This window comes from Grammomys surdaster, unplaced genomic scaffold (genome assembly GCF_004785775.1).
Source record: "Grammomys surdaster isolate TR1022 unplaced genomic scaffold, NIH_TR_1.0 126013, whole genome shotgun sequence".
Lineage (NCBI taxonomy): Eukaryota > Metazoa > Chordata > Mammalia > Rodentia > Muridae > Grammomys > Grammomys surdaster.
Genome location: NW_021620828.1, coordinates 3,471,715 through 3,499,061, shown reverse-complemented (window position 1 = coordinate 3,499,061; position 27,347 = coordinate 3,471,715). Strand labels below are relative to the sequence as shown.

General features: G+C 46.8%; 1 protein-coding gene across 1 annotated transcript in view; it reads left to right on the top strand.

The window, feature by feature from the left end:
* The window catches only part of Prmt8 (protein arginine methyltransferase 8), a 79,277-nt gene that overhangs the window by 31,791 nt on the left and 20,139 nt on the right, over positions 1-27,347 (top strand). The window contains exons 2-6 of the mRNA XM_028754529.1: positions 4,822-5,007; positions 7,840-7,995; positions 10,767-10,830; positions 25,157-25,299; positions 25,955-26,042. Of these exons, the coding sequence (XP_028610362.1) occupies positions 4,822-5,007; positions 7,840-7,995; positions 10,767-10,830; positions 25,157-25,299; positions 25,955-26,042 (637 nt within the window). The remainder of the gene's footprint in view (positions 1-4,821; positions 5,008-7,839; positions 7,996-10,766; positions 10,831-25,156; positions 25,300-25,954; positions 26,043-27,347) is intronic.

Below are 27,347 nucleotides of genomic sequence, written 5' to 3'. Positions count from 1 at the left end.
TATTCATCTGTAATATTGCCTTCTGCTACTTGCAAAAGTGGCGCCAGAAAGAATGAATTATTCACAACCCAGTCAATACCCAGTGACAACCGCTGCCAATTCTGGTGCCTTCCCTAAGTCTCTTCTCTTCATGCACCAGCGTGAACAGGTTTTAATTAAGACACAGCCACACAGTCTATTCTCCAATGAGTCCTCCTCAACCAACAGTTTATTGTGCTCCAATGCTTGTGGTCTTAAACACCCTTTCCTACACTTTTAAGGGCTGCATAGCATCCTATGGCAAGATGCTCGCCACTTACTGTAATCAATTTTGTTTGGTGAAGCATCTGTTGACTCTTGCTTTGGTCATCATGGAATTCGGAGAGCTACATACTTAGGATGATAAATAGCTCTCTCCTGGTATTAAATCTAAGGAAAGCATTCGGGTTAAAGGACTTGTGCTTTCTAATGCTCTTGGTGAATTCTTACCAAACTGTTTTCTAAACAGTCTTGACTTAATTACGTTTCCGCAAGACACATAAAAAAGAGCCTCCTCTCCTCCCCCTACTCTTCCCCTGTCTCTTCAAATCTTGCAAATACAGAGATTGATCCTTTTGAGGGATATGATAAGGTTTTGTTCTACTTTGAATTTAGCGGATCTCTAGGGAATCCCAGCTTTTAAGCTGTGTGTTAATTTGCTGCTGGTCGTTATTTGTGCAGGGGCAGGTGAGACGCTTCTTCTTCCCCATTAAGTTGGGGTGTCCATCTCTTTCTTCCTGGTTTGTCAGCGCTCTCTTCGTAAGCACACATTAACCTTTCCTTGCCACATGTGTTAGGGTGTGCCTTTTTGTCTTGGAGAAGGTGTTTATTGACTGGAACCTCCTTCGTATCCGCTTGCTTGACATCTTTTCTTGCACGGCTCGATGGCATTTCAAACTCCACATATCCGAATTGAGATTCATTATTTACCCCGCCCCAGTCTGCTCTTCCTGCTGACTTGCTTATTTCTGTTAATGTCACCACTATTTTCCTACTCATCCAGGCTTGAAATGTGGACGGCATCTCGGTTTCCAGCTTCTGTCTCTTCCCCCATGTTCTGCCAATTGCCAACCCTATAGGTTCTATTTCTGTGCTGCGCTGGCAGGCAGCCCCTCCAAATACCCCAGGGGTTCACATATTCATTATTTCTTAACTGGACTTTGAAAATAGCCTCCTAATCTGTCATGGATACCCTTTTCTTCCTTGTTCCCTCCTACACTCTACGATCGCATTTAGTTTCCAAAAGCGGTGTTCGAACCCTGGACTTGGGACCCTGCATGCATGGGGCACGGCTCCCCATTGTCTACTGTATTTAATTCCACCCTCTTAGCCTGAGCATGACCTTTTCTCAGTAGACTCTTCTGCTATCTCAACATCCTCTCCCCCATCAAGTTCACCACCTTCCCACCCCCTGTCCTTTTTGCTCTAACTACCTCTCTTCCTCTCAGAATTCACCCCTGTCACCTGTACCTTTTAAAACCCATTGACAAAGCTCCCTGCTCCTGGCATAGCCAACTCTGCTAGGATTTTGACTCCCACTCGAAGGGAATTCACCTCTTTTGTGTTTGAGGCTTTTTTGTAGAGCGTGCTCTATTGAAGCCTCTGGGGAGGATGCTAAAGGTCTCAGAGTCTAGAAAGCAGAATCTCTGGGCGACGCCTCCCCCCAGATCCATTTCTTCTATACAGTGCCTCAGAGCAGCAGGCGTTCAGCAGTTGTCTCCAGAATTCAAAGCAACTCTTGTGTAGCTTAATGCTCAGGAATTCAAGGCCACCGTGAGAAGGGCATACCTGTCAGTCCAGGGGCAGAGCACAAGTCTGTGTTGCAGAAGACTGAGCTGGGCTGATGGGCGGCCTTTGGGACTATTTGCCAGCCTTGATCACCTCTTTGTCCTCAGGACTTGTAACTATTTAATTCAATGCCCTTCCTTTGTCCTTGGCCAAGTAGTCACTCATCCCATTGCCTTGTGCAATGTGTGACATGTAGAAGCGACCTCCCATGTTGACTGTGAAGATAGAAAGCCAGAGAGTTCCAAGGAAAACAACGTCCTTGCACTCAGTACTGAATGACAGATGAAGGGTGCTGGAAGCCCCATGACCTTGACACGCAAGTGACTGCACCAGCTAAGAGTTTTTCTCTCCTTAATGTATTTAAATGGAGTCAATACTGGGGTCAACTGTGTGCACAGCTGTCTTCAGCTCTGGAGGTGACTCTGCAGCCTGCACGGGAGTGTGCAATTGACACGATCTATTTTTAGCCTTCCAGAGACCGTGACCAACATCCCAAGCAGAGGGTGGACACACCTGCAGCATTATAATGAGGCAGGCCCACTTGCCAGCCAGCATGGCCTCTCCTCGACCCAAAGGCCTCTGTTGCTACACTGGGAAGTCTGCTGTTTCCTAGAGGTGGCAGCCCAGAGGCACCGAGAGAATGGGGCACATCCCTTGGCCCGTGCAGTTCATTCCTGTCTCATCTCAGACACAGGACAGTCTTCAGGCTCTGTCTCATGTAGGAGTGGTGTGGTGTCGCCTGTGTTTCTCTATCTGCTCGGTTCCAGGGGTCACTTTTCCCCTTGACTTAGAAGTCTGAGATGATCCAGATCATCTCATCTCTCGGAGAGACAAATTTAGACAGGAAAATTATATATATGTAGGTGTGTGTGTGTGTGTGTATACATATACATATACATACATACATACATACATACATACATACATTCATACATACATTCATGTGTGTATGTGTTTTTATATGATCCATATGGTAGTAATAATACAAGCAACAATAGTGATGCCCTTATTGTATATACACCATACTGATGTCCAGTGCTAAGAGAAACTGAGAAACTGATTCTGGTGCTTTGACTATTCTTTCAGAGAATCTCTCTCTCTCTCTCCCTCTCTCTCTCTCTCTCCTTCTCTCCCTCTCTCTCCCTTCTTCCCCCTCTCTCTTTCTCATGTGTGTGTGAGCACAAACACACATCAAGCTCCTGTGCCTGTACATGCACATACAAATGTACCTGTATTTGTAGATCTGAGATCAACCTCATGTCATTCCCTGGAAGCCATCTACTTTGTTTTTTGAGGTTTCTCTCTGGGTGCTGCGGTTCACTCATTATGCTACCCTCTAGCCAGCAAGCCCGGGAATCCCCTGTCTCCATCTCCCCAGTGATAGGGTTGTGCCTGAAATTTACATTCATAAACTACAATGTAAAATAGGTGCTGAAGGCCCTTTATATCCTGAGCTATCTCTCTTGCTCCTCGGGAAGTTTTATTAGGTTCTGAATTTATTGAGGAGGTAACAGAGACGTACTGGTGATATACAACTTCCCAAGGTCACACATCCATGAGTCAGGAATCCCTGAATCAGGACTGATTCCAAACTGAAGAAAATCAGCCTTTGGCAAAACCCGCTTGGCTATTCGTCTTGGTATTTTTTAGTGTGTGTCTTGCTTTGAGGCCTTTTCTGTGCCTGGCATCTAAGTGTGCACATTCTAGAGACAGTCCATCCTCTGGCATTACTACACTTCATTTGGGAGACCTCTGACCTCTATCTCCCTCCTCCCTTAGCCTGAGGAGTGAAGACCAAGCAGCAGTGGTTGGGGCATAGCCATCAGGATGAAGACCCAGAGAAGCAGTAGTTGACAAGAGGTTCTGGTGCCAAAGCTCAAGGTCAAATTTGAGGGTAGCAAATCTGACTGTAGCCTAGTATGATGTAGTGGGTAAGATAGACTCAGGGGCTTCATTTCCAAGCTCATTCCTGTCCATGAGATTTGATTTGATTTAATGAACATTTACTACATGCCCAGCCTTTTTCTAGGTTCTTTGAAAAAATTCCAATTTGTCTAATGTTCAGTGCCATCTTAAGACATATGGGATATTTTATTCTCTAAGGCACAGAGTGGAGTGGTTAGTGACATCACCTGACATTGTATAACTAATGTAGTGGACATTTTTCCAGTGCTGTAATAAAATACCCAAGGCTGGTACTTTATAAAGAAAAAGATTTCTTTAGCTGTGGGTCAGAAGGTTCAAGAGCATGGTGTTATCTTCTGCTCTGAAGACAGCCTCTTGACAGCAGGAACATACAAGTTTGAAAAAGAGAACAGCAGGTCGGGATGGGGGGAGGCAGGGCTGCCGGTGTTTATGCTTTTAATCCCAACATTGAGAGGCAGAGGTAGGCAGATCTCTAAGTTCAAGGCCAGGTTGATCTACAGAGGGAGTTCCAGGACAGCCAGGACTACACTGAGACCTCTGTCTTAAAAACCAGAGGGAGGGGAAAGGCAGAGAGACAGAGACAGAGAGAGAAAAGACTTGCTTTCCATAGAGACCCACTCTGAGGTTAATTACTTTCATGTGCATGTCCCCTGTGACCTGGCCATTCTGTCTCTTAAAGATTCCTCTTCCTCTCACCTCACTACAATGCAGAGCAAGCTTTAACTATGTGAGCCTTTATGGATAAGCCACACCCAAACCACTGCTGTTTGAGAGCCAGCTTCACCTCCTGTCTTCCCCACACATCCATCCTTCCCTTAGCTGAATGTTTCCTTCTGGTCCTGCTAAAGGATGGTATTGTTTCCCCATTTGACAGATATGGAAACTGAGACTCAGATCTGTTTAAACCACACAGTTTGTAAGAGCTGGAACCCCAAGGTCAGTCAGGGTCTGTTTGGAGCATCAATAGGCTGCTGTCAGTCATGCGGTCAAAAAGTAATTACCAATTAGTGCTGGGCTGGTGGAGGAGGGAGGGGAGAAGAATGGAAATCTCAGAAGCAGGACTAATTTGGGCATCTTCTCTCCCTTCAGGTGAGCAGTGCCCCCCCTCAGCCCCCTCAGCCTGTCATTCCAGCCAAGCCTGTGCAATGTGTCCACCATGTGTCCACTCAGCCCAGCTGCCCAGGACGGGGCAAGATGTCCAAGCTGCTGAACCCCGAGGAGATGACATCGAGAGATTACTATTTCGACTCATATGCTCACTTTGGGATACACGAGGTAACTTGGCCAGGCTGGGGACTAGTGGGACAGGTATAGCCCTGTAATTTAGTTCTTGTTTTCAGAAGTGGCAGAGCAGAGATGCCCAACTCTCTACCACCTCAAAGTGCCCCTGAACACTGATCCTCTCTCCATCCCATGGGTCCCTTTGGGACAGTTGTGGTTAAGACAGGGCCTGGAGCAGGTGAGTAGATAGAAGCAGGTATTTGTTGAAGAAAAGCTTTAACACAATGGGCAAGAATAAAAGTATTCCCAGGACAAAAAGGGCTAGCATGATCAAGCTATATATGCCATTTTTGAAGCTTGACTAAAATAAAAATACTGACCTCAGGCCATGGGTAATTGTATCTGCAGTATCTACTGCATCAATGGTCAGCAGAGTAGCATTCTTGAAATTCATAAGCTCCCTATGTATCATTAAAACATCCCAAGAGGTGTTAGAATTATGCCAAATACACTGTACGTGTCATTAAACTTCTTCCTAATTATAATGACTACCACTGTAAATTGTAGAACTAACATGAATCCAATGGTATTTGGCACGACACTCAAGATGGCTCCTTACCCTTAAATTCTGATCTTTCTTCCAGTAATTTGATAAAGAGCATCAATTCATTCTTCCAAATGCCTATCTAAATCCTCTGGTATATTGAACACACTAGTAACAGCTTTTGCCAAATGATTAACAAAAGTAGCTGTTTTAACTTCTTGTGTCACGGCACTTGCAGAAGCAGTGGTGCTAGCAATTAATGTAATTAAAGCTGTTATACCAGCAATAATCAAGCCCACTACCCTCTTGCTTCTGCTTAAAGCCTGACTCACTTCTTCCAATACTTGCAAGCTATTTTTTCTTCAACAACATCAACATGTTGGCAGCCAAGTACATGGCTTGAACCTGAAAATGGACCCCTAGACAGTTATTAAATTAGCAGGCTGGCAAGCCAAAGACTGATAAGATTTTGCACAGAGCCTTACCAACCTAAGACAGAAGTACATTGCTTTTTATAATGCATATTCCATGATGGGTAAGAAAGATACTCTTGTCAGAAGGCCCTAAGACAGGCTCAGTCCTGTTAATGAAATAGAAAAGGGGGAGAGGCAGAGAGCCTTTGGGGCTGCTTGGCAAGAATTGACATGGGGCAAGGACAAGGAAATGGGCTGCTTGGCAGGAAATATGACATTGGCCAAGGACAAGGAAGTAGGCTTCAGGCAGGAATCTGACATTAGGCTAGAACAAAGAAGTAATTCCAGGTAGGAATCTAAATCTTAGGCTAGAACAAAGAAGTAATTTCAGACAGGAATTTAAATTTTAGGCTAGAACAAGGAAGCAGGCTTCAGACATGAAAATGACTTTGGGATAGAACAGGGAAGTAGGCTCAGATACTTTGGTCATCCTGATAAGCCCTTAGAAACAGTGACCATGGGAGTGTTCATGTAATTGGGTTTAATGCCTTGCTTTTCCTTTGACTATTTGTGTTTATTGTGTTGCTTGTTCCTAGACTATTTGCATCTATTGTATTGCTAGACCCTCAAACTAGAACTGACCTTAATACATGCATGTAATCAAAATAGTATAAAAGTGTAAGGGAGGAGGGAGGATGGGATAGGAGGTTCTAGGGAGGGGAATTGGGGAAAGGGAATGACATCTGAAATGTAAATAAACAAAATATCAAATTAAAAAAAAGAAGTAAGTACTTGTGCATTCCATCTATAATCCCAGGACTTGAGAGCTGAGGTGAAGTCAGGGAACTGTTGAGAGTTTGAAACCAGCCTGGGCTGCACTGTGGGTTCCTGGTCAGACTGAACTACAAATTGAAAACAAATGAACATCAACAAGTGTTGGAGGGAGGGGCAGGGAGCAACCAAGAGATGCTTCCGGTTATTTGTTTTTACCTTCCAGCCCAGTGTCTATCGCTAACCAGCCCCAGACACCCCGAGTAGCCTGCACATCACTGATGCTGGCTGAGAGCTGAAGTGCTCTTAGCCAATGAAGCCTCCTGGAGGAGGCCTATTCATTTGTCCAAGGGTTATTTCCAGGGGAGGAGCTGAGGCTGAGACCTTGTAGACAGACCTGCCTCTGACACTGTGATTCCATCTTTGGAAGTTCTCCGGTGAATGTCCACCCCCTTCCCAACAAGGAAGTCTTGTAGCAGCCCCAGAACAGAAGCAAGCCTCATGGCTATCGTGGGTGTAGGATATGAGTCCCGTGTCACACCTCGTTATATAATTCCCCAACATTGTCCCAAACTGCCCCCAAAGCAGTCAGTGTTGTCTGCTGCCTGCCACGTGCTGGGTATCTGTTTTACTCCATCCTGTGAACCCCATGAAGAAGGCATCCCCATCATCCATAAACGGAAGAAGGTAGTGAGGTGAGGAAGGCGTGGATGTTGACTGGCTCTTGCTGTGAAGATGTCTCTGCAAACCAGCTCCTGTGGCTCCCTGGTGATGAGTTGTTGCTGGAAGGTCTGCTTCCATCCAAATTGCCAGGCTGTTCCCGGGGAGGATTTTAATATCAGTAGTCAGCGGTTTTTAAGTTGTGAAATGCTTATTGTGTACTGGATGTTGTTCCAAGCATTTTGGATTATTGGCTCATTTACTCCTTAGCTTATCCTTGTGCTGCCTCACCTACTGCATTCCCAGGTGATCCAAGGCCTTAAAACAGCCTGGTCCTTGTCCTAACCATAGTTTCGCATAGGACTAGAAGTGAAGAAGACCCAGCAATGTCGGTGGTTCCAGAAAGTGTTACTGGGATGATTCAGTTGCCTATTATCCAGATGTGCTCCCAGATGCCATGAGTCCCCTGACCGTACCTTTTTCTTCCTTCCACTGCAGGAAATGCTGAAGGATGAAGTGAGGACGCTCACGTACCGGAACTCCATGTACCATAATAAGCACGTGTTCAAGGATAAAGTGGTTCTGGATGTTGGGAGTGGCACAGGGATTCTTTCCATGTTTGCTGCCAAAGCAGGGGCCAAGAAGGTGTTTGGGGTAAGCATGTCACTCCCTCTTGTGTTGGCTTCTGCAGAGTGGTCCCAGCCTCTGGCTTTCTCTGGACCTTCCTACAAAGACCTGCCCTGAGCTACCATACCTCTTTTTCTATTTTTATAAAAGGTGTTCTGGGATGGAACCCAGAGCCTTGCACGTGTTAGGCAAGTGTCATACCACCAAGCTACCTCCCCAGCCTCAGTGCATCTTTCTTGCTAGAGGAGCAGAGAAAGTTAATCACAGTGCAGTTCCAATACTATCACTACCACCACCACCACCACTATCATCACCATCATCACTATCACCATCACTATCATCACAACCATCGCTATCAACAGCAGCACCATCACCATCATTGCCACGCCCCTTCCTTGTTTCAGACTTCCTTCTCTCAAACTTCCTCATCAGCGTGGAACCCAGATGTCATGACTCTCAGAGGCCTTGAGTCCATCTGGTGACCCTACACTGTCCCTTGCAGGGTTGAGACCTAAGTTAGTGCCAACCTTGGTGGGGCTGAGCAGGGGACATTATCCCTGGATCCTGTGTTATCAGGGACTACAGATAAGTTTCTACCAGGGCTCCTGCTTGGTGCTTCCCAGTGGTCACATGGCACAGTCTGCCTGTTGTGAGTGGCTCTGGCCCTGCCAGGCTTAACCAGCTTCTTTCTCAATAGCGCGTCAGTTGTTCCTGTCCCGGGCTTCTCCTTCGACCACAGTCTACTCCTCTGGGGAGGGAGGGAGGTCATGGGGTACACCAGAAGTCATGGTCAAAGACAGGAAGTGGAGCAGAAACACATGAGGAGGTAGATACGAGGTGAGAAACACACTAGAGAGACTTGGAGGAAAACAGAATGACGCAACCGAAGAGAATAGAAACGGAGGAAGGGGAGGAAAGGGTGACAGCCAAAAAGGAAAAAGAAGAGCAAAGGCCCACAGTCTGGCCTGTGGGTTCCCCAGAGTAGGTGCTCTGTATGTATGCTGGCCCTGGACTCAGCTCACCCTCATCCAACTACCTGAAAGGGACCACAGCCTATTGCAAGAGGCCTGGGAGGTGGTTAGGATGTGGCCAACTGACTACCTGGGGATGCTGTGTTCTTAGAGGCTAACCTTGGGAGCCACACAAGCACAGGGTAACAGGGTGGCAAGAAGGAGAAGAGGAAAGGAACACTGCCCACAGGGTGATGAAATCTGAAAGCTAAGGGCCTGACAACCAAGGAAGGGTAGGTCCTCCTGGAGTGGAGCACAACTGGTGGCATCTGTCCCTTAGGTCTCACTTAGCTGCCCACTTAGCTGTTTCCAACCCTAAAGCTGGATGTTAGCAGAGGTGATCAGTAACCACCACCCCACCCCCGAAGTGACCTTCTGCCATAACCACTACAGACCCTTCTCAAGACCCAGGGCCTTAATCTCAGGCCTCTTTGTCAGAGAGCCAGGCAAAGCAGCAGAATAGATCTTGGGAAATGTCCTTCTGCTCCCAGAATCCTCTGACAACGCATTCTAAGCTTCTAACCTCTAGAATGGGTCTTAACCTCCATCCCTTCCCATGAAGCCCTGCTCTCAGCTGATGGTAAATTTATTTCTCAAAAACTTTAGTCCTTTCCTAGAGTATTTTGGGATCTTGAAAAAAAGAGTTCCAGGAAAAAGAGAATAGATTGTCAGACAAATGAAGAGTTCACAGCAGGGTTATGTGAGTCAGCTTTAGTGACTATAAGAAAATACCTGAGACTATCAATTTCAAAAGATGGAAGGTTTTGCTTGGCTCACAGTTTCAAAGGTTCCATTTCATGGTCAGTTGGTTCCTTGGTTTGGGCTCACTTCCTGGTGTAGGGATAAAAGGAAAGGAAGAGGAAGGGCATAGAGTCCTTATATTACATTTGACATGAATTCAGTGACCTAATTTCCTCCCACTACCTCTTAAAGGTTCCACCAGTGTCAGTAGCACCACCAGGCTAAGGACTGAGCCTTCAACACAGGGGCCTTTAGGGTACCTACCCACATCTGCTCAAGTGTTCAGAGTTAGCTTGTGTGTGTGTGTGTGTGTGTCTGTTCCTTGGTGGAAGGAAAGCTTAAGACCAGCCCAGAGAACTGTTCTGAACTTCCTGTTCAAAAACATGCCCACTTTACCCAGGCAGGACTTAGTGATAGGGTGTAGAGGGAGGCTCATGTGACCCCTCACGTTTCCTCAGAGGGTTAGTCTGTTCTGCCGTTTTTTTCATTCCCCTCTCTGCAGGATGGTGAGATCAGTCAGCTACTCCTTAGTCTCCAGCATAGACACAGGGTCTCTGCAGCTGGCTCTAGGTCTCTAGGCAAAGTAGCCAGTTTAATAAAATGGCCACAGGATTAGAGGGGACAGATTTTAGTTTTCTAGCTACCACAGTTTTATTGTCTGGCTGTGGCCAAGATCATGAGTCTCTCTGGATATCAACAGTTTCCCAACTATTTAGTTGAGGTTTATTTTGACTCGGTTTCAGAGGTCTTGATATGGTTGTTGGTCCTGTTGCCAAGCCTGTAGTGAGCAGCATATCATTGTAGGATCATTTGGTAAAGAAAAGCTGTTTCCCTCATGGAGGCCGGAAAGCCAAGAGAGGAAGAAGAGGAGGAACTGAGGTCATGTCTCCAATTACCTAACTTCCTCTTACTAGGCCCCATTGCTTCCCAGGAGTGTCATGTGCTGGGGTTTTTCCCATGAGCCTTTGGAGACTTTGAAGGCTTAGAGTTTAGCAGCCAACTGTGTTTTTTTAAATCCCCATCTCTTTCATTCTGTGTACTTTCTAGATCGAATGTTCCAGTATTTCTGACTACTCGGAGAAGATCATTAAGGCCAACCACTTGGACAATGGTAAGGCCTACCTCTGAGTCTTTCCATATGGTGCGTTAGGGGGGTGCACTTTCCAGTTCAGGTAGCATATAGAGAAGGAGAAAGCACAGAACATGTGGTTTGGGGGAGGGATAGCTCACACAATTTTTTCCCTGGAGTATGACATTGCCTGGTCAGGTCATATCTGCCCCACCCTAGCTTTCAGGCAGCCCAGCCTGTAACTAAGTCCTGGTCACCATGCCCTCTGCTGTGCCCAGCTGTAGTCTGCCAAGTCTGTAAGGTAGCAGTTGATGCTCTTCCTCTTCTTCATTCTCTCACCACCCTCCCCACCCTCCCCACCCCCCCAATCCTCTTCTGTCGCCTGTCCAGGGGTATTGTCTAGAATGTCGGGCACAAGCCTCGGTATTGATGGAGATTGTTGTACATCAGGCTGTGTTGGGGAGAGACGCCTTGCTCAGGCTGGACTCCAATCACAAGGAGAGATGTGTTCTCTTCCCATCCCACAATCTGTGACCTTCCCAGCCCTCTCCCTCAGAGGCCCATCTTGAGTATGCTAAGACCTGTAAGGGTCCCTGACTAGGCCACCTCCTCAGAATCTTTCTCCATCAGCAGGACTGACTATAGTTGCTGTGTCCTATGCTCAGCGTTGGGCTACAGGGCACTCGGCATGATGGGAACATACCTGGTGCTGGGTGGAGGTAGAGTCAGGAGAGTGACAGGTAAGATCAGAAGCCACAGTGTGAGGAGTGGGTTGGAACAGAGGCAGGGCTGGCAGGGACAATGGGGCTAAGGTAGCTGGGTACAGTGGCTGGGGCAAGGTCAATTCCAAAAGATGAGGCTCCCACACAGAGTTACAAAGACTGGGGTAGATGGACCCTGAAGGGATAGGCATTCCTGAGAGAAGTGGGTTCAGTTCATTGGCAGGCCTGGGAGCAGGGTGGAACAGGAAGCTGAGAACCTGGGCAATGGAGAGTTGGCTTGCCTAGCCTTCTTATCCTATAAGGATGAATGCCCTGGATACACTTCCTATTGTACCTCAGAGCTCTTCTGTTCCCCTGTAAGATGCCAGATGTCCCCATGGGTCTGACCCGAGAGACCAGGCACCATGGGGCCCTCCCACTACACACTACTTCAAAATAGGTCACAGACCTACTTTGGTGTGGCCTCTGCCTGCCACCTGTGCTGTTTGCTGCTTGACCCAGTTGCTGCAGACTCCATGAAAGGCAGGAGCATAATTCATTTCACGAACTTCTCTGTGTGTCACCATGAGCCTGGCTCTGGGGACAGAGCAAGGACTATGACAAGTAGGTCTCTGACTCACTACGGCTCCTTCCAGTAGGGAGGAGAATTACAGATGCTGAAGAAAGCAGTGGCCAGTCAGAGAAAAGCACATAGTCACAACTCTTTTCTGGTGATTTGGGTGGTGAGGTTGCTGGAGACCTGTCACTCAGTGTTAGGTTGTATGCCCTCTGACCAGCACATTTATGTTCAAGTTTGAAGAACATGAAGGAAACAGGCTGACCAATTGTCTGTTTTCTGTGGCTATCACAGAAAATCTGAGACTGTGAAATTTATAAAGGAAAGATGTTTCATTTAGCTCACCATTCTGAATGCTTGGAAGTCCCAGACTGGCTGGCTGTATCTGGTAGGAGATTTGTACTGCTTCAACTCACAATAGAAATGTGGGAGGGCAAAGAGGCCAAAACCCTGTTCTCGGCATGACTGTTCCTTCCCTTGAGAGCAATATTAATCCATTTGCTGGTACTATGTTCCCATCACCCGGCATTCTGCTGGGCTCCATGCCCTACGTTGTCACACTCAGAAACTAAGTAAAGATCCTCCTGCACATGAACTCTTGAGGCCATGCTCAACCCAAGGTACCAAGTTCAGAGGAAGAGAACTGTGGGCAGGATTGGACACATCCTGGGCATGCTCAGGGCACAAAAGGCCCATAGTCACAGCACTGAGAAGGAAGGGATGAGAGAGGGAAGCCAGTGATCACAGCCTACTCTCAGACTCCATTGAGTTTCTTTCTTCAGGTCAGGAGATGGTTTGGAGGGTTTGTAAGCAAAGAGGAGTCTTGCTGATGGCAGATGCATTGGGATAGGTTGCAGACACAAATATCACAAACGTGCTTCTGGAGGTTTCAGAGAGAGAGGTGTGTGGCACGAGAGGTAGCCATAGAGGTGGAGAGAAATGAGCGGTGTCTTAGCCTCAGAAGCAGAGGCCAGAACACCTACTGCTGCTGAGTTGGAGAGAAAGTGTGGGGAGCCACAGACTAAAGGTGGCTGTCTGCAGGCAGAGGGCTCACAGGGGGCAGTGGGAGCCAAAGAGAAACCAAGAGCTCACTACCTGTGATGGGTTTGAGGTCTCTCACTTTGGGTACCCAAGTGGATATGTTGAGGAAGACTTGAATTTATGTGTCTAGGACTCCAGGAGGAGTCTCCAGAGACTTCTATCTGCGCTCATCAACATGGTGATATTACTCAAACCATTAGGAGTAAAGAAAGAAGACAAAGATAGGGATGATTGGCCAGTCATTACTTGGACATTCTGCAGGGGGGAAGGGCTAGCAAAGGAACCAAGAAGATGTTGTCTGGGAGGTTGGTGAATATTCAAGAGCAGCCCAGGAAGTGCTAAGAGGTGAGACAGGATAATGCCAGAGAAGAAGCAATGGGATTTGGCCACATGGTAGGTATTGGCAGTCACCAATGAGTGCTCAGTGCAGCAGGGGCCAGAGTCCAGTTAGAATAAGATTAGGGGAGGCAGCGATGTGATGTTTCTTTCAGTAATGGAGAATGGAGAGAAAAAAAATGAAGTAGTAGCTACAGAGGGTATAGGGGTCAAGGGAGGGAATGGAGCTGGGAGAATGTGTGTGACTCAACAGAGATATGGACCTTGAAGGACTCGCTGCAGATCCTAGGGGAGGGAGTGACCTTTCTCATGGAGTAGGGACAGGCTAGACAATAATGGAATCATCTAGATGGAGGTGGTTGGTGGCCCAAGGCCTCTAGTTTGTTGTTTTTATTTGTTCGGTGATGTGAATGCAAGGGAGAGAAGATAGGGAGGGAGGGAAGGGAGAAGAGAGGCTGGGTGCTCTTCCGAGGGCTCCCTGAAGTAGTGGGGACTGCTGGGAAAAGTGCTATTCTCTGAGCGAGCTGTGGACCCGCTCTGTGCTGAGGGCCGGATTCTCTTTGTTCTCTGGCTTTTCTCTTTCTATGCATGCTGGCTTGCCTGTGTGGCGAAAGCTGAAGGCAGCCTGGCTTTGATGAGAAGACACAACAGCTTGAGGGAGGCCTCAGAAAACAATGACAATAAATTGATGACGCAGTGTGGTTTTGTCAGCTTTTGTTTCCGGAATGAAATACCGGAGGCCAACTATCTGCGATGAGGAAGTTTGTAGTTTTGTTTCAGAGGTAAAAATAAGAACAAGAAAGCAGAGGGAAGGATGCTTGAGGGGCAGGCTTGCTTCTTTTAAGACACCCATTTTGAAGATCTCAGGGCTCCAAGAGAAGTAGCCCATGCTTCCAATGACCTAAGGATGTTGCACTTGACTCAACCCCTTAAATGGTCCACCACCTTACATTAACGCTACCCTGGAGACCAAGCCTTTGAAATGTGGGCTTTTGGGGACGCATCAGCCATTTCAAGCTGTAGCAGAATCTAGCTGGATGAGAAGGAAGCAGAGTGAAGGGAAGGGAAGGTGTTGGCAACACGTGCAAGGCTGGGACACTGTTTAGGTAGTAGCTGTTATGGCTATGAGCAATGCCCTCAAACTGAGCAGGGCAAACATTACTTAGATATCCCGATCTCTGACTTCTGACCTCTGACCTACGGCTAGATATCTATCAACACTTAGTTCCCTCATCAGGGATTGGACACAAGTCTCTTCTAAAAAGCACTTGACCTTGACAGAGGGAGAGCAGGTGTCTTCTCTATGTATGGAAAAAAAGGTAACTAGGTCACACTCTTTGACACAGCCTGGCTGCCATTCCCAGGTTCCCCTCAGTCCCTTCTCCATCCTTCTGAATAGGCAAGTGATTCTTTCCAGTTAGCAGATGTGGACAATGGGGCAAGGACAGGTGGGGACAAAGGGGGAAGGGTCAGAACACTGGCCTGAGCAGGGGAGGGGTCAGAGCACTGGCCTGAGCTCTTCTTCCTGCATCCACAGTCCTGGAAGTAGGAACAGGGGTGAGTATAGATAGACACAGAGACAGATTTGCTGGGAGGGATCCTGGGTCACTCCTCGGCCCCAGGGGCCTTCCACTGTGTTTGGACCATTCTTCTGTGGGCTTCCTTCTGTGTATGTGACTCCCGAACTCAGGGGTCTGCGTTTCCCCTGTACTTTTTTTTATTTCTTTTGCTACTGGCTGAAATAATTTCTCTTCTTGCTATTGTCACAATGTATTTGGAGAAAGTTAGTTCTGTGGGAGGTACTTTGAAATCCCTAAACATTCCATTCTCCATGTGCTCTCTCTCTCTCTCTCTCTCTCTCTCTCTCTCTCTCTTTCTCTCCCTCTCTCTTTCTCTCTCATTTCTCTCTGTGTCTGTCTATCTCTCTGTCTATCATTTATCTATATATCACCTATCTATATATTCTATGTCTGTCTGTCTGTCTATCTTATCTCTGTGTCTGTCTATGGATCTATCATCTATCTATATACTCTGTCTATCATGTGTCTATTTTCTATGTATCGCCCCTCTCTACCATGTGTCTTTCATTACCTTCTAATACTTTATATACATATAAATACATTATTTATACTGTCTATGACTATCATCCATCATCTATCAATCATCTATCATCCATTTCTATCATCGATCTGTTTGTCCATCATCTATCATCTTGTTATCATTTCTCTTTATAATTATTCACATTTTTACTTATTAGTTAGCAATGCTTTTACTGCACACCCATACCGTACTCGGAGGCTTTTATCTGCCTATCAGTACTTCGATGCTCCAACCATCCCTGATTGGGTCTCTGAGAGCATCTGTGTACTTTCCCCTTTTCTCCTAGATTCTGATTTTCCAGTTCCAGCTGTTACAGGCTCATCCTGTGTTTCATCTGCCTCTATCTTCCACTGGCCATGTACCCAAGGTCCTTGAATAGACAATAGTAACCAGAAACTAAGAAAGGGCTGGACATGCTCCTTAGCTCTAGGGTGTCAGGCTGTGTCATTGCAGAGTGGAGGGCTGAGTATGTATGGGATATAAGTGTATGTATGTATGTGCATTGGATGTGTTTGATATATGTGTGTGTGGTGTATGTTTGTGTGTGTTACATATATGTATAGTATATATGTATATGTTGTATGTGTGTATTGTGTATGTGTATATGTGTGCATGCATGTCTGTGATAAGTGTGTGTGGACACACATATACAATACTCATTTCTATCTGTATCTTCATTTGCTGCTGAAGCTGAGCTCATGTGAATCCTCCACTGCTAATCCAGCCCCATGAGCCTACTCTCCGTTTCCTCCCTTTTTATATCCAGACCTTCTTCCTCTGACATTGAAAAGCCACAGTCCTGTTATTGACGTATTGGCTTACTGGATCACTCCTCCCGCATGTAGCCAATCTCTCGGAGTCCCTTACCCCCTGATTCATGGGCATATTTTGTCACTCAACCACCCTGTGCTGGACCCTTGTCCCCTACCTTAAAAGGGACCTCTTCCATGCTGGAGCACCACTGCCCCACCCAGAATGGTCCTCTGAGGGTCATCCTCTTCAACCTTTGTGTCGGATGGCCAGGGTGGGCCACTGTCTCCTGACTCAGGCTTTCCCATCCCATACTGAGCCCTACAGCATCTATGCCTCCCCTCCCAGCAGCGTGGGGACATCTAGTTTGCTCAGCCCCAGCTCATTCATTTAATGCTCTGGATTGTCACCGCTCATACTTGGCTCTGTTTGGTATCATGCTTAACTGACGCAAAGGCCTGTAAAGGCTAGACAGTTGTCACCGAAAACCTCCAGCCATCCTTATGTCTCAGGCCTGCCCACCCAAATACACTGTCCCAACAAGGGAGCCCCAGGCCTAGTGGCCTTCATTTCTTCCTCTCTACAAGTTAGAACAGGTAGGTGGGGCTGGTGACATCACAGCAGGCCACATCCCCTGAACCAGCTTACTCAGCCTTGGCATGTGTCCTCAACAGAGGACAGCTTGACTGCTCGAGTGCTTCCATGGAGATGAGTTAGACAGGCCGCCGCCACCAGTTGTACGAGTGTCGGCCGTGTGGGCGGTGGACCATAAATAACAACACGCACACGAAATACCTCCTCCCTCTCCACTTCCGTGGGGGCTCCTGGGGGTGGGTTTATGCACATGAAGACACACACCTACTAAAAGCCACCTGCACAGATGGGCCACCTTCACGTGACTCAATCCACACATGGCTCATGCCTGATTCAGCCGCTTTTCTCCGACTTAAACACCAGCAATTGTTATTTCCTCCACTGGGGGTGGGGGAGGGGCCGAAGAAACGCCACTGAAAAAAATCCCCTCATTTGGGAAGCTTGACTACAGGGCAGGGGTTAAAGTTTTGTGATTCCGTAAACAGAACAAAAAGATATCATCCATTTACTCTCTAGAAAACCAAAGGCACCTCTCTGTTTTCTTCACCTTGGCCATATGCCTGAGGATACATGTCCCAGATGGAAGAGATCTTACGGTAGCTGACACAACACGGTGGCCGTGGACACGAGGGTCTCTGTAATCCAACCCTGAAGTACCCTGCTGCGTCTCTGCACAGTGAAGAGCAGACTGCTCTGTACAGCAGGTACACCCACCAGGCCGTAGCTCGAGAGAGCATTAGGTCAAGCGTCAAGCATGACATTTGCATAGACTAGGTACTCAGAAAAGGTTAGCTGTGTGTTATTCAAATGATGCTGCTATAATCCTTAAGTCAGTTCCCTGTCAGGCGCTTGCACCATCTCGGGATGACTCCGTTAACAAAACCTCACTGCCAGGCACTTTGGCTGCTGCAGTCATCGAAAGCATCTCTCCAGAAGAGGATTCTACCTCCCTACGGCTCTCCTGACTTTCTATTTCTCTTCTCTCGATTCACACTACCAAAGAGTTGTCCCTACTCCCATATCCCCAGGCTTTCTCTCCTAGTTTCTCTCTAACTATGCTTCACTGGGCCTTGGCCGAGCCCCTTTAGACACACTGTGCATAATAGTACCCACAAGCCCATTGGCAGATTCCATATACCATTGCTACTAGCGGGAGATAGATGGCTGTGTGTGGACGTGGTCTCCCCACAGGCTGCTGGCAGGTGCTGTCTCCTAACCTTTACCTACCTGGTGGACTCTCAGGTGGAAGTCTAGCAGAGATGTACTCTTTACTCATTTAAACAACCATGTTGTTCAATTAAGTCTTCACTACCAACTCCTAAGATTCTCTCATTTGTTCCTTGCCTGGGGTCCTGGCTCCCAGCAGCATGCTAGCTGCATATTCAGAAGCATCCTGTGGTGACTGTGGAAGTCTTTGCAGGATACCTACAGTCATGTGCACAGTGATCAGCTCTGGAATGGAAGGCCGGTTGTGAGCCTGCACGAAAACCTGTCATTGACTCCATTAGGATACCTATGAGCTGACGCTTGCCTTTCTCCATCTTGGGACCCTGCATGGGACCACTCCTGGCTCACATCCATCTGGGCTAATGCAGCTAGTCACCTAAGATGAGTTACTGTGTGTGCCTCAGCTTCTTCTTCTGTGAAATGGGACCTATGGTGGTTCAGACCTCATGGTGGTGACTGCTGTAAAGCTGGCACAGTCTGTAGCAGCTCTTTCTGTGAGCCTGCAAGGCCATGAGGCGTAGTCAACCGATCTGAGGAAAGGATGCCGTCACTTCAGTGACTTGAAGTTGGCCCTTGTGTGTTTCCACAACCCGTACTGTGAAATCCTAAGGACCCCGCTGTCGTTCCTTGGAAATCCAGCCAAGTATCTCTAGCGTATCACTGTATGGAACAGAACAGTGCTGGCGGGCAGGCAGCAGCCACTTCCTGTTAGTCGTTGTTATTATTATCATTTCATTTATTAACTTGACAAATAATGCTGTCAAAAGAAGAAATGAGATTAATCACGTAAAACTGTTTGGAATGAACCTGTACCCGACGCTTCAGGCAATTGCCTCTCCTTTTCCTAACTGCGGAGAAATGATCCATTAGTAATTTTATTGATTCGGCCTTTCAAGCATTATTGTCCCAGACGCTGGGCCCCATGCTAGGTATTACAGGAGCTAACCACGTGACTAGGAAAACAGAAAGTCATTGCTGTCACGAAGCTTCTAGCCTCACAGAGATGCATGGTCACAAACGCAAACAGTGAACAAAGACTACTGCGTAATTAGACGTCGTGAATGTGCTTAGAAAGAACAGGCGAGGCAGCTGGGGGCTGCTGTGCATTAGCACGGACAGTCATGGAGGCGTGTGGGAGCAGCTCACATGCTTGCTACAGACAGCCAGTCTGGAACGCTCTTCTCTTAACCCTGCCCTGAGTGATCTCCTGTCCCCAGTCAGCTTCAGCAGAAAGGTTTACATCCTAGGCATTAGCAGATAGATATGTTGTCTCCTAAACTCTCAATGCCCATCCCCATCTCCTAACTGCCCCTTCCCCACGCTCTCCCTCAGATCTGATTGTTAAGCATTGACAAGCACTAGCCGGAAAGGACTACTTTTTTGAAGAAAGGGCTCTGAGGCAGGGACTTGACAGATTTAGAGCAGAGGCTAGCCATGCTGTGGGGACAGGACCTGCATTTTGTATAGGGGGACTAATGTAAAGTTGTCCCTCAATGTCCGTGGGACCCCCTAAGGATACCGAGAACCAAGCATGCGCAAATATTATGTTAATAAAATAGCATAGTATTTGTACTGTGTAGATTTTGAATGTTACTTATGCCTATCCTCTACATACTTTAAATCCTCTCCACATGCTTAGACCATCTAACATCATGGAAACACTATGTAAATAGTTGTTATACGATGCTGCCTAGGGAATAAAGACAACAACATCTGTGCTCAGTACAGACACCACTTGACTTTCAAATCTTGATTCCCTGGTGGCCCAATCTGTGGATGCAAAAAAACCTACAGTGGTGCAGGGTCATCTGTGTAAATCTCCTGAGATGAGGGACATTTTTTTTCTTAGTCCTTTGTTGGCTTCTGGTCTGGTTATAGGGTGAGAATGAGGGTGTGTGTGCGTGTGTGTGTGTGCGCGCGTGTGTGATATTCTGGACACCTGAGCCCAGTGGAAGCCATTCTGCCTGGGTACCATTTCTTTCTTAATGACCGTGTGGGCCAGACCTGCAAGGTCACTTACCCTTGGACAGTATGCTGAGTGTTAAGCAGACTAGGGCACGCCAATGCTTCTCAGTGTCCAGGGATGGCTTGGGGCAGAGAGGAGTCCTCAGATGTCTTTGATAGGAAGAGCAGTAATACACTTCTAATAGGATACATGGCGGGTGCTGTCTTTAGTTTAAAAAAAAAAAGGCTTCTGCCTAAAGCCAACAGGTCTTAGAAGCCCAAGTTGATCAGACTGGTCCCCAAGTCCTCCAGGGATCCAGAATTGGCTAGGGTAGGAAACATGTCCTGGGGAAGGTGTGGAATCTCCAGCTCCCTGTTCTTAGCTGAATAGGGATTTGGACCAAGGCAGGGTACCATTTTTGCTGAATGCAGTACACCTATGCTGCTTGGCACTTAGGGCCTACCTCTGCTCTTTTAATGGAGTCTGTTGCTATGGTGCCATTGGATATACAGATAAAGATTCTGATGCTTTCTTTCCCCCCTGTAGTATGCAGGCTCTGAATCTGTGAGAGAGATTTGCTGGGTACCTGGGCGCTGCAGAACACACGGTGCAGAGGAAAAGTATGGGTTGATGTCAAGAAAGATTGATAGTTCTGGACAATCCTAGCTGCCTGCCCTTCCTCTTCCATGAGCAGCGGTGAGAAGGACAGAACGGTGTTTCCCTTCTCTCCTCTCCACCTCTCACGTAGCTGCTCAAAGTGCACAACCATCACAGGTAGTGGGAGGTCGGAAACGATTGTACCCATTCACAAGGTAGGGGCAAGAGCCCAACTGAGGCTGCGTGAGTTGCTAGGGTGACTCAGCAGGCCAGGTTTGGTGTCTATAACTTGACTCTTCTAGACCCTAGTTCTCTTAGTAGGCAGATGAAAGAAAGCACTTACATTGTCTCTGGAAGGATGGCTAAGTTAACAACACACAGCTCTTCATGCTGCTTTCCAAATACTGATGATTTTTTTACTCCTATAATTAGGACTTGTTTGTAGATCTTTAATGTTTGTTTGTTAGTTTTAACTGTTTATTTATCTATCCACTCATGTGAGAAGTTTAGAATGTTTGTGGAAAATCATGTGCCCTGCTAGATATTAGAAACAGGAGCTAGAATAGGCAACTAGGTGAGGGGATCATGGGGCGATGTCTAAAGAGCTTAATGGTAACTGTAGGTGACACCAAAACAGAGACTAAGCAAAGTGCATGAAGAGAATGAACAGGGATTTTGTTGTGGTTACAGTGACAGATGTGTGGGACTTCCTGACTCACAATGTGTTTTCTGTCTTGGGGAATGTGACCTTATTCACTTTTCTGTGGACAGAATTAGCTCTTGGTTTAACATGATGGTTCAGTGCCTACAATCTAGTGCTTACGAGGCTCACGCTGGAGGTTCCCTAGAACCTAGACTAGGTTTGAGGCTAGTAAATGATACACCATGAATTTCAGGCCAGCCTGGGCTACAGTATGAGATCCTATCTAAAAACAAGACAAAACGAACAAAAAACCCAGTAAGTAAATAAAAATTAAATTAAATAGATAATTAAAACAAAACTAAATGGCAGACTATGGCTTCAGGCTCTGTGGGGCGGCATCTGATTTTGATGGATACATTGAAATCCCACGCCAGGTTAGGCTGGTCTGGTTTACTTTGTAATAACCATTTAAATAAAAAGAGAGAGAGAGAGAGAGCGAATAAAAGAGAGAGAGAGAGAGAGATCCCATTAAAAACAAGAACAACTAAATTCTGGTTTTCTAGTTTTCCAGCTGAAGCCACAGGGTAAAGGCTCCTGAGTCAGAGCCAATGGCTCCCCACGGTACACTTAGCTATGATTAATCACTGTAAAATTTATGAGCCAGGGTCCTGTCGCAGCTAGTCAAGCAAACTTTCCATCACGCTTATGGTCTGGGAACACAGCTCCAGATAGCGACCTCAAACCCACCTTGAACTTATGCCACCCTGGTGATGCAGGGTCCAGACTGGGCAAGGGGTTCTGCAGTTTTTCAGAGCCTTGGGGGCAGTGGTGCCTGCTTCTACCCCTCAAAGAGCCTCTCTGTGGACAAGGGAAACAAAGCTCTGTATGTTTGTCTACACAGTGTCATGAGCTAGCCTCATGCTTAATGAGAGCCAATCATCCTCCAAGCCACTGATATGTGCCCTGTCCCAGGAGGCCACATCTTGTGGCATGTGATACTGAACATGGAGGTTGAGGTGTTACAGGTGTTGGCTATGGACATCCAGAGAGTGTCTCTGGTGAACTGTATATGGGTCTGGTTACTTTTCTCATGGCTGTGGCAAAGTCCTCAAGAACTAGTTTTTGGCTCACATTTGAGGATAACTTCCATCCTGGCTGGGAAGGCCTGGCGGTGGAATAACGCATCAGATCGTGTTGCATCTGCAGTCAGGAAGCAGATGGAGATGCATACAGGTGCTCATTCTCCCGTTGAACTATTAGGGAACCCAGTCCTAGGATATGACTGCCAACATTCTGGTGAATCTTCCCTCTTCAGTTAAATCTTTCCGGAAGTACCCTCACAGACACACCTGGGGGTGTAGTCCCATGCTGATTCTAAATCCAATCAAGTTGTTGATGGAGCTATGGGAAGCAGAGGATGTGTGCTTTTAGTCTAGTCTGATAGACATAGTATGTATGGAATATTTCTCGGGTGCCTTCCCTTGCTCCCTGTACTAGCCTTATTCATTAACTACTGTATTCTGATCAACATGGGTTACAATAGGTAAGTATGCAGATAAGTAGACAGCTTAGGTAGGTAAGTAGGTAGATAGATAGATAGATAGATAGATAGATAGATAGATAGATAATACATATAGTATATACACGCATATAGACATACATGGGTAATGGTTAATATTGATTGTCCATTTGACTTAGGAGACAATCTCTGGGCATTTCTATGAGGGAGTTTCTATATTAAAGTAATCAGTGTGGGAAGATCCATATTCACCATAGGCAGCGTCATCCCATGAGATAGAACTCAGGACTGAATAAAGAGAGGAAGTGAACTAAGAACCAGCTCATCTCTCTGGTTCCTGCCTGCAGATGCAGCAAAATGGGCTGCCTCGTGTTCCTGTCGCCATGGTTACCCTGTCAATAGTCTGTGTCCTCAAATCATGAGCCCAACATAAACCCTTTACTCCTTAAGTAGTTTCCTTCTTTAAGTATCTCTGAGGTCATTCTAGGCCTTGCATTAAGCAGCTGAGTGGGGCTATAGCATCCCAGAGGCAGAAGTGGGTATTATCCTTGACTGTATGGAAGCCATGACATATTACAAAGGAACAAAGGATCCAAAACTTTACACCTACATATAAACACGAGGAAAGGGCCATTAGTAGACCTACAAAGAAAAGCAAAAAGAAAAAGGAAGGTTATTAAACATAAAACGGTGGACAAAGCAAAATAAGCCAGACTTTGCAAGCCGAGAGTCAGGCAGAAGGCCATGGGTGTGCTTGCGGCTCTTTTCCAGTGAGGAGTAAATTAGGAACTGTGTGGGCACTTTCCAAAGCCCTTGACTTTGTCCCCTTGGGGATTATCAAGGTGTGCCATGGGTCCTTCTTTTAGCTAAATTCTTTCTTTGTGGTCTCAGGACCACGAAGAACCACAGGCTTAACACTCAACTCTCCTACTTGTTCCAAAATGTTTAGGGAAGTCTGACTTCACTTCGTTCTTCCTTCTTGGGGATAGGAGTCATGAGTGGTGACCAGGTGGGGCACACAGGCATCCCTGGTGGGCAGTGAGGGTGGAGAGCTATGGGTAATGTTGGATACATTATAAAGTCCGATTAAGCCTTGATTAACCATGAGGGAGAGGGAGCTACCTACCATCAGGTCACTGATAGCACCCTCACTCTGAAGACACTACTCAGTGGCCCTGGCCTGGTCTTTTGCTATTGAGGGGCCTCCACTTGAAATTAACTGCCTTGGATTCAAGGCAGACACAGTTTATTTGGTTTGTAGCTCTGAGGTCTGCGCTTCTGTTCAGCTCTGTTAGCCAAGCTTGGGTATTTTGTGATTCTCCCAGCTTCTGTCACAGAGGGAGGGTTTGAGAGCTTCAAGGTATGGCCTTTCAGGGAAGGTATTCAGAAGGGACCATGCAACTGGTACAACATCCCTCCAGTGCCATAGCACACCCCATGGTTGTGTTTTCTCTCCATTTGTGCATCAAAGTATAAAAAACCATGTGTGCTTCTATGTCCACTGATGGAAAGTCCAACTAATACCACTCTCCTGTGGCAATGGGATTAAAAGTCACTTCTCACTGAAAGGCCTATCCCTTTCTCTCCTCCATCTACTGTTAAATAAAAAATGTGTTTGCCATATCCACTTTCCCTTGAGCCTCAGCTACAGGCCTGGCACTACAAGGTGTTGTTTAATCTCAACACCTCCAGCTCCGACAGGGACCTCATGTTCTTTGGTATTCTTTGGGGAATTGCAATGGAGTTACATGGCCAAGTGTGTAAAAGCAGACAGCTAATTAGAAGACCCAGCATTTAATCCTGGGTTTCTCTGTCTGCTGAGTACATGGTCTTGTCAAAACACCAGTTTGCTTCCTTTACAGACACTAGGTGGGCACCCACTGAGTGCAGGGCCTTGGCCGAGTGCAGATCCAAGAACAACATGCACAGTGTCCTTTGCTCAATTTGGGTCTGAGTTGTCATGATCCCCTCACATGGAGCAGAGGGCTGCACCATGGCGATGTTAAAGTCCTATTCCATCAGACCCAGACTCTGTTTCTACTGCCACCATCTCATCTTGAGACCTCAGTTTCCTTAGATGTAAGAGAAGATGATGATGATAACGTGCTGACTGCTTCAAGCAGATTACATGACATGGTGTATCCTGGAGGCTTAGCATAGAGCCAGGTGCATAGTAGCTGTCCAGTACTTTTGATGAGGGGGAACACTCCAGTAGCTTTCAAAGAGCTTAGCATTTTTTAATGACCAAGTCAATTCCTCTGATTGAGAATGAGGTAAGTCACATCCTAAAAGCAGACTGGGTCCTTGCACAGCATGGCTCTGGGCTCTTGTTTTCTAGTCATTACCATATTTAAGGGCAAAGTGGAGGAGGTGGAGCTGCCAGTGGAGAAGGTGGACATTATCATCAGCGAGTGGATGGGCTACTGTCTGTTCTACGAGTCCATGCTCAACACTGTCATCTTTGCCAGGGACAAGTGGTTGGTAAGTGGTCTGCATGCTGGCCCTGGTGGCTGTCTTGCACACTTTATAAAGTCTGATGAAGCCTTGACTAACCATGAAGGAGAGGGAGCTACCGTCAGGCCTCTGATAGCACCCCCAACTCTGAAGACACTACTCAATGGTCCTGGCCTGTGTGCCAGCCTGGGAGAAACAGGAGAACTTCTGAGAGGAATGAGCTAGAGGATCACCTGTCCTGTGGCCCTCTCTTCAAAGCACAGATGCTTCAGGGGACTGACTAATCAACCCTGACCCACCATGCCCAACTGTCAGAATATATAACATAGTAAGGTCTAACTTGGTCCTCTCTGGTTAGAGCAGAAATTCACTTGTTAGGACTACCAGAGTACCAGGGGATTGCTTTGGTTTCTCAGAGCCACAAGACTGGTTCTCTGTCCCTCTTTGATTTGACACCTATACTTCACTTGTCCTTTGAGCTCCCCTGGCCCCTCAGATTCTCCCCAACCCACGTGGATAAACATGGAATGTTCCTGCCATGTTCAGCTACGCTGTCATTCCACTGAGTGAGAAATGCTGGCAAGGGGGTGCTCGTCCGGTGACTCTATGTGCAGTTCAAAAATGTGATGTCTTTGTCAGGTGAATAGATTACGAGACCCATTTCCCCACAATTCATCAACAGAAACCTGGAGGGCTTATGTTTCCAGACCGGGCAGCTTTGTACGTGGTAGCAATTGAAGACAGACAGTACAAGGACTTCAAAATCCACTGTAAGTCACATTCCAGGTTTTTATTTTCCACTGTGTACTGGGGGGTGAGAGAAACTTCAGGGTGGACAGTCCATGTCCTGGAAGAGTTTTCCTGGGACCCTGTCTGAATTCCTATCTGGAGTCTTTCTCTCTTTTCCCAAGGGTGGGAGGGAGGGAGGGAGGGAGGGAGGGAGGGAGGGAGGGAGGGAGAGAGAGAGAGAGACAGAGAGAGGGAGAGGGAGAGGGAGAGGGAGAGGGAGAGGGAGAGGGAGAGAGAGAACATAAAGCATGTAGCTGGTAAAGCATCTTGGGGTGAGAATGGAGTGTATGTGTATGTGTCACCTGGGCAGTGGGAATCATGTTTGTGCAGAGAAACCATCATGTCTTACAAGTTAGAATAGTATCTTCTCTCAGGCACAATAGCTCTCTATGGTGGTACAAGCCTCTAGATCAGCATTCAGAAGGCTAAGATAGAAGCATCGTAAGTTCGAAGCTAGCCTGGGCTACATAGCAAGATCCCATCTTTCTCTCCACAGATCACTCCCAACAAAAGAAACAGATGTGATAGATAGCTCATTCCTATAATCTCAGCATTTAGCTGAGGCAGGAGGATTATCTCAAGTTCAATGCCAGCTTGAGCTACAGAATAAGGCCCTGTCTAAAAACAAAACAAAAACAAGTTTTAAAAAACTTTGCCAATATTTTATCTGGTCCTAAAGGACTATTTTATTCTATTTCATTTAAAAAGGTATAGTTCTTAGCGATATGGGTCTGGTATTTGGTGGAATGGTACCCAGTATATTTCTGTCAGGTGAGATGTGATCATGTCACCAGGAACTGCACATGACAGAGGAGCAAAGAGCCCTTTCAACAATCCAGCATGCCAGCATTCAAGTCAGAAGCAAGAGGAAGGAGGTCTAAGATGCACAAGCCAGTGTGTCCAGGTTCTCCTGCCCACAGGCTGGCTGTGGACAGTTCATAGCCTATTCACACACCCTTTTGGAAGCTGAAGGTCTAAGGTCAAAGTTTAGAGTCAAAGTTCAGAGGGCAGAAATGAAAGAGTGACTTAAAGCTCCATGTTCTGGAAACCTTCTAGGTCACTGCCATTTCTAATATTTGATCCCAAGAAAGGAGGACACATGTCTCTGAATGAAAGTCAAGAGATGTGGGATGCCGTAGGGTGAGTGCTGTGACACCTGCCAAACCAGGATTTTACACGTGGGCTTTGCCATTTTCTGACTGGGTAACCTTGAGCAAGTTCCCTGACTTTGAGAGGTGATGTCGTCAATCTTGGTGATTCACGAGGACTAAATCGGAATACACAGT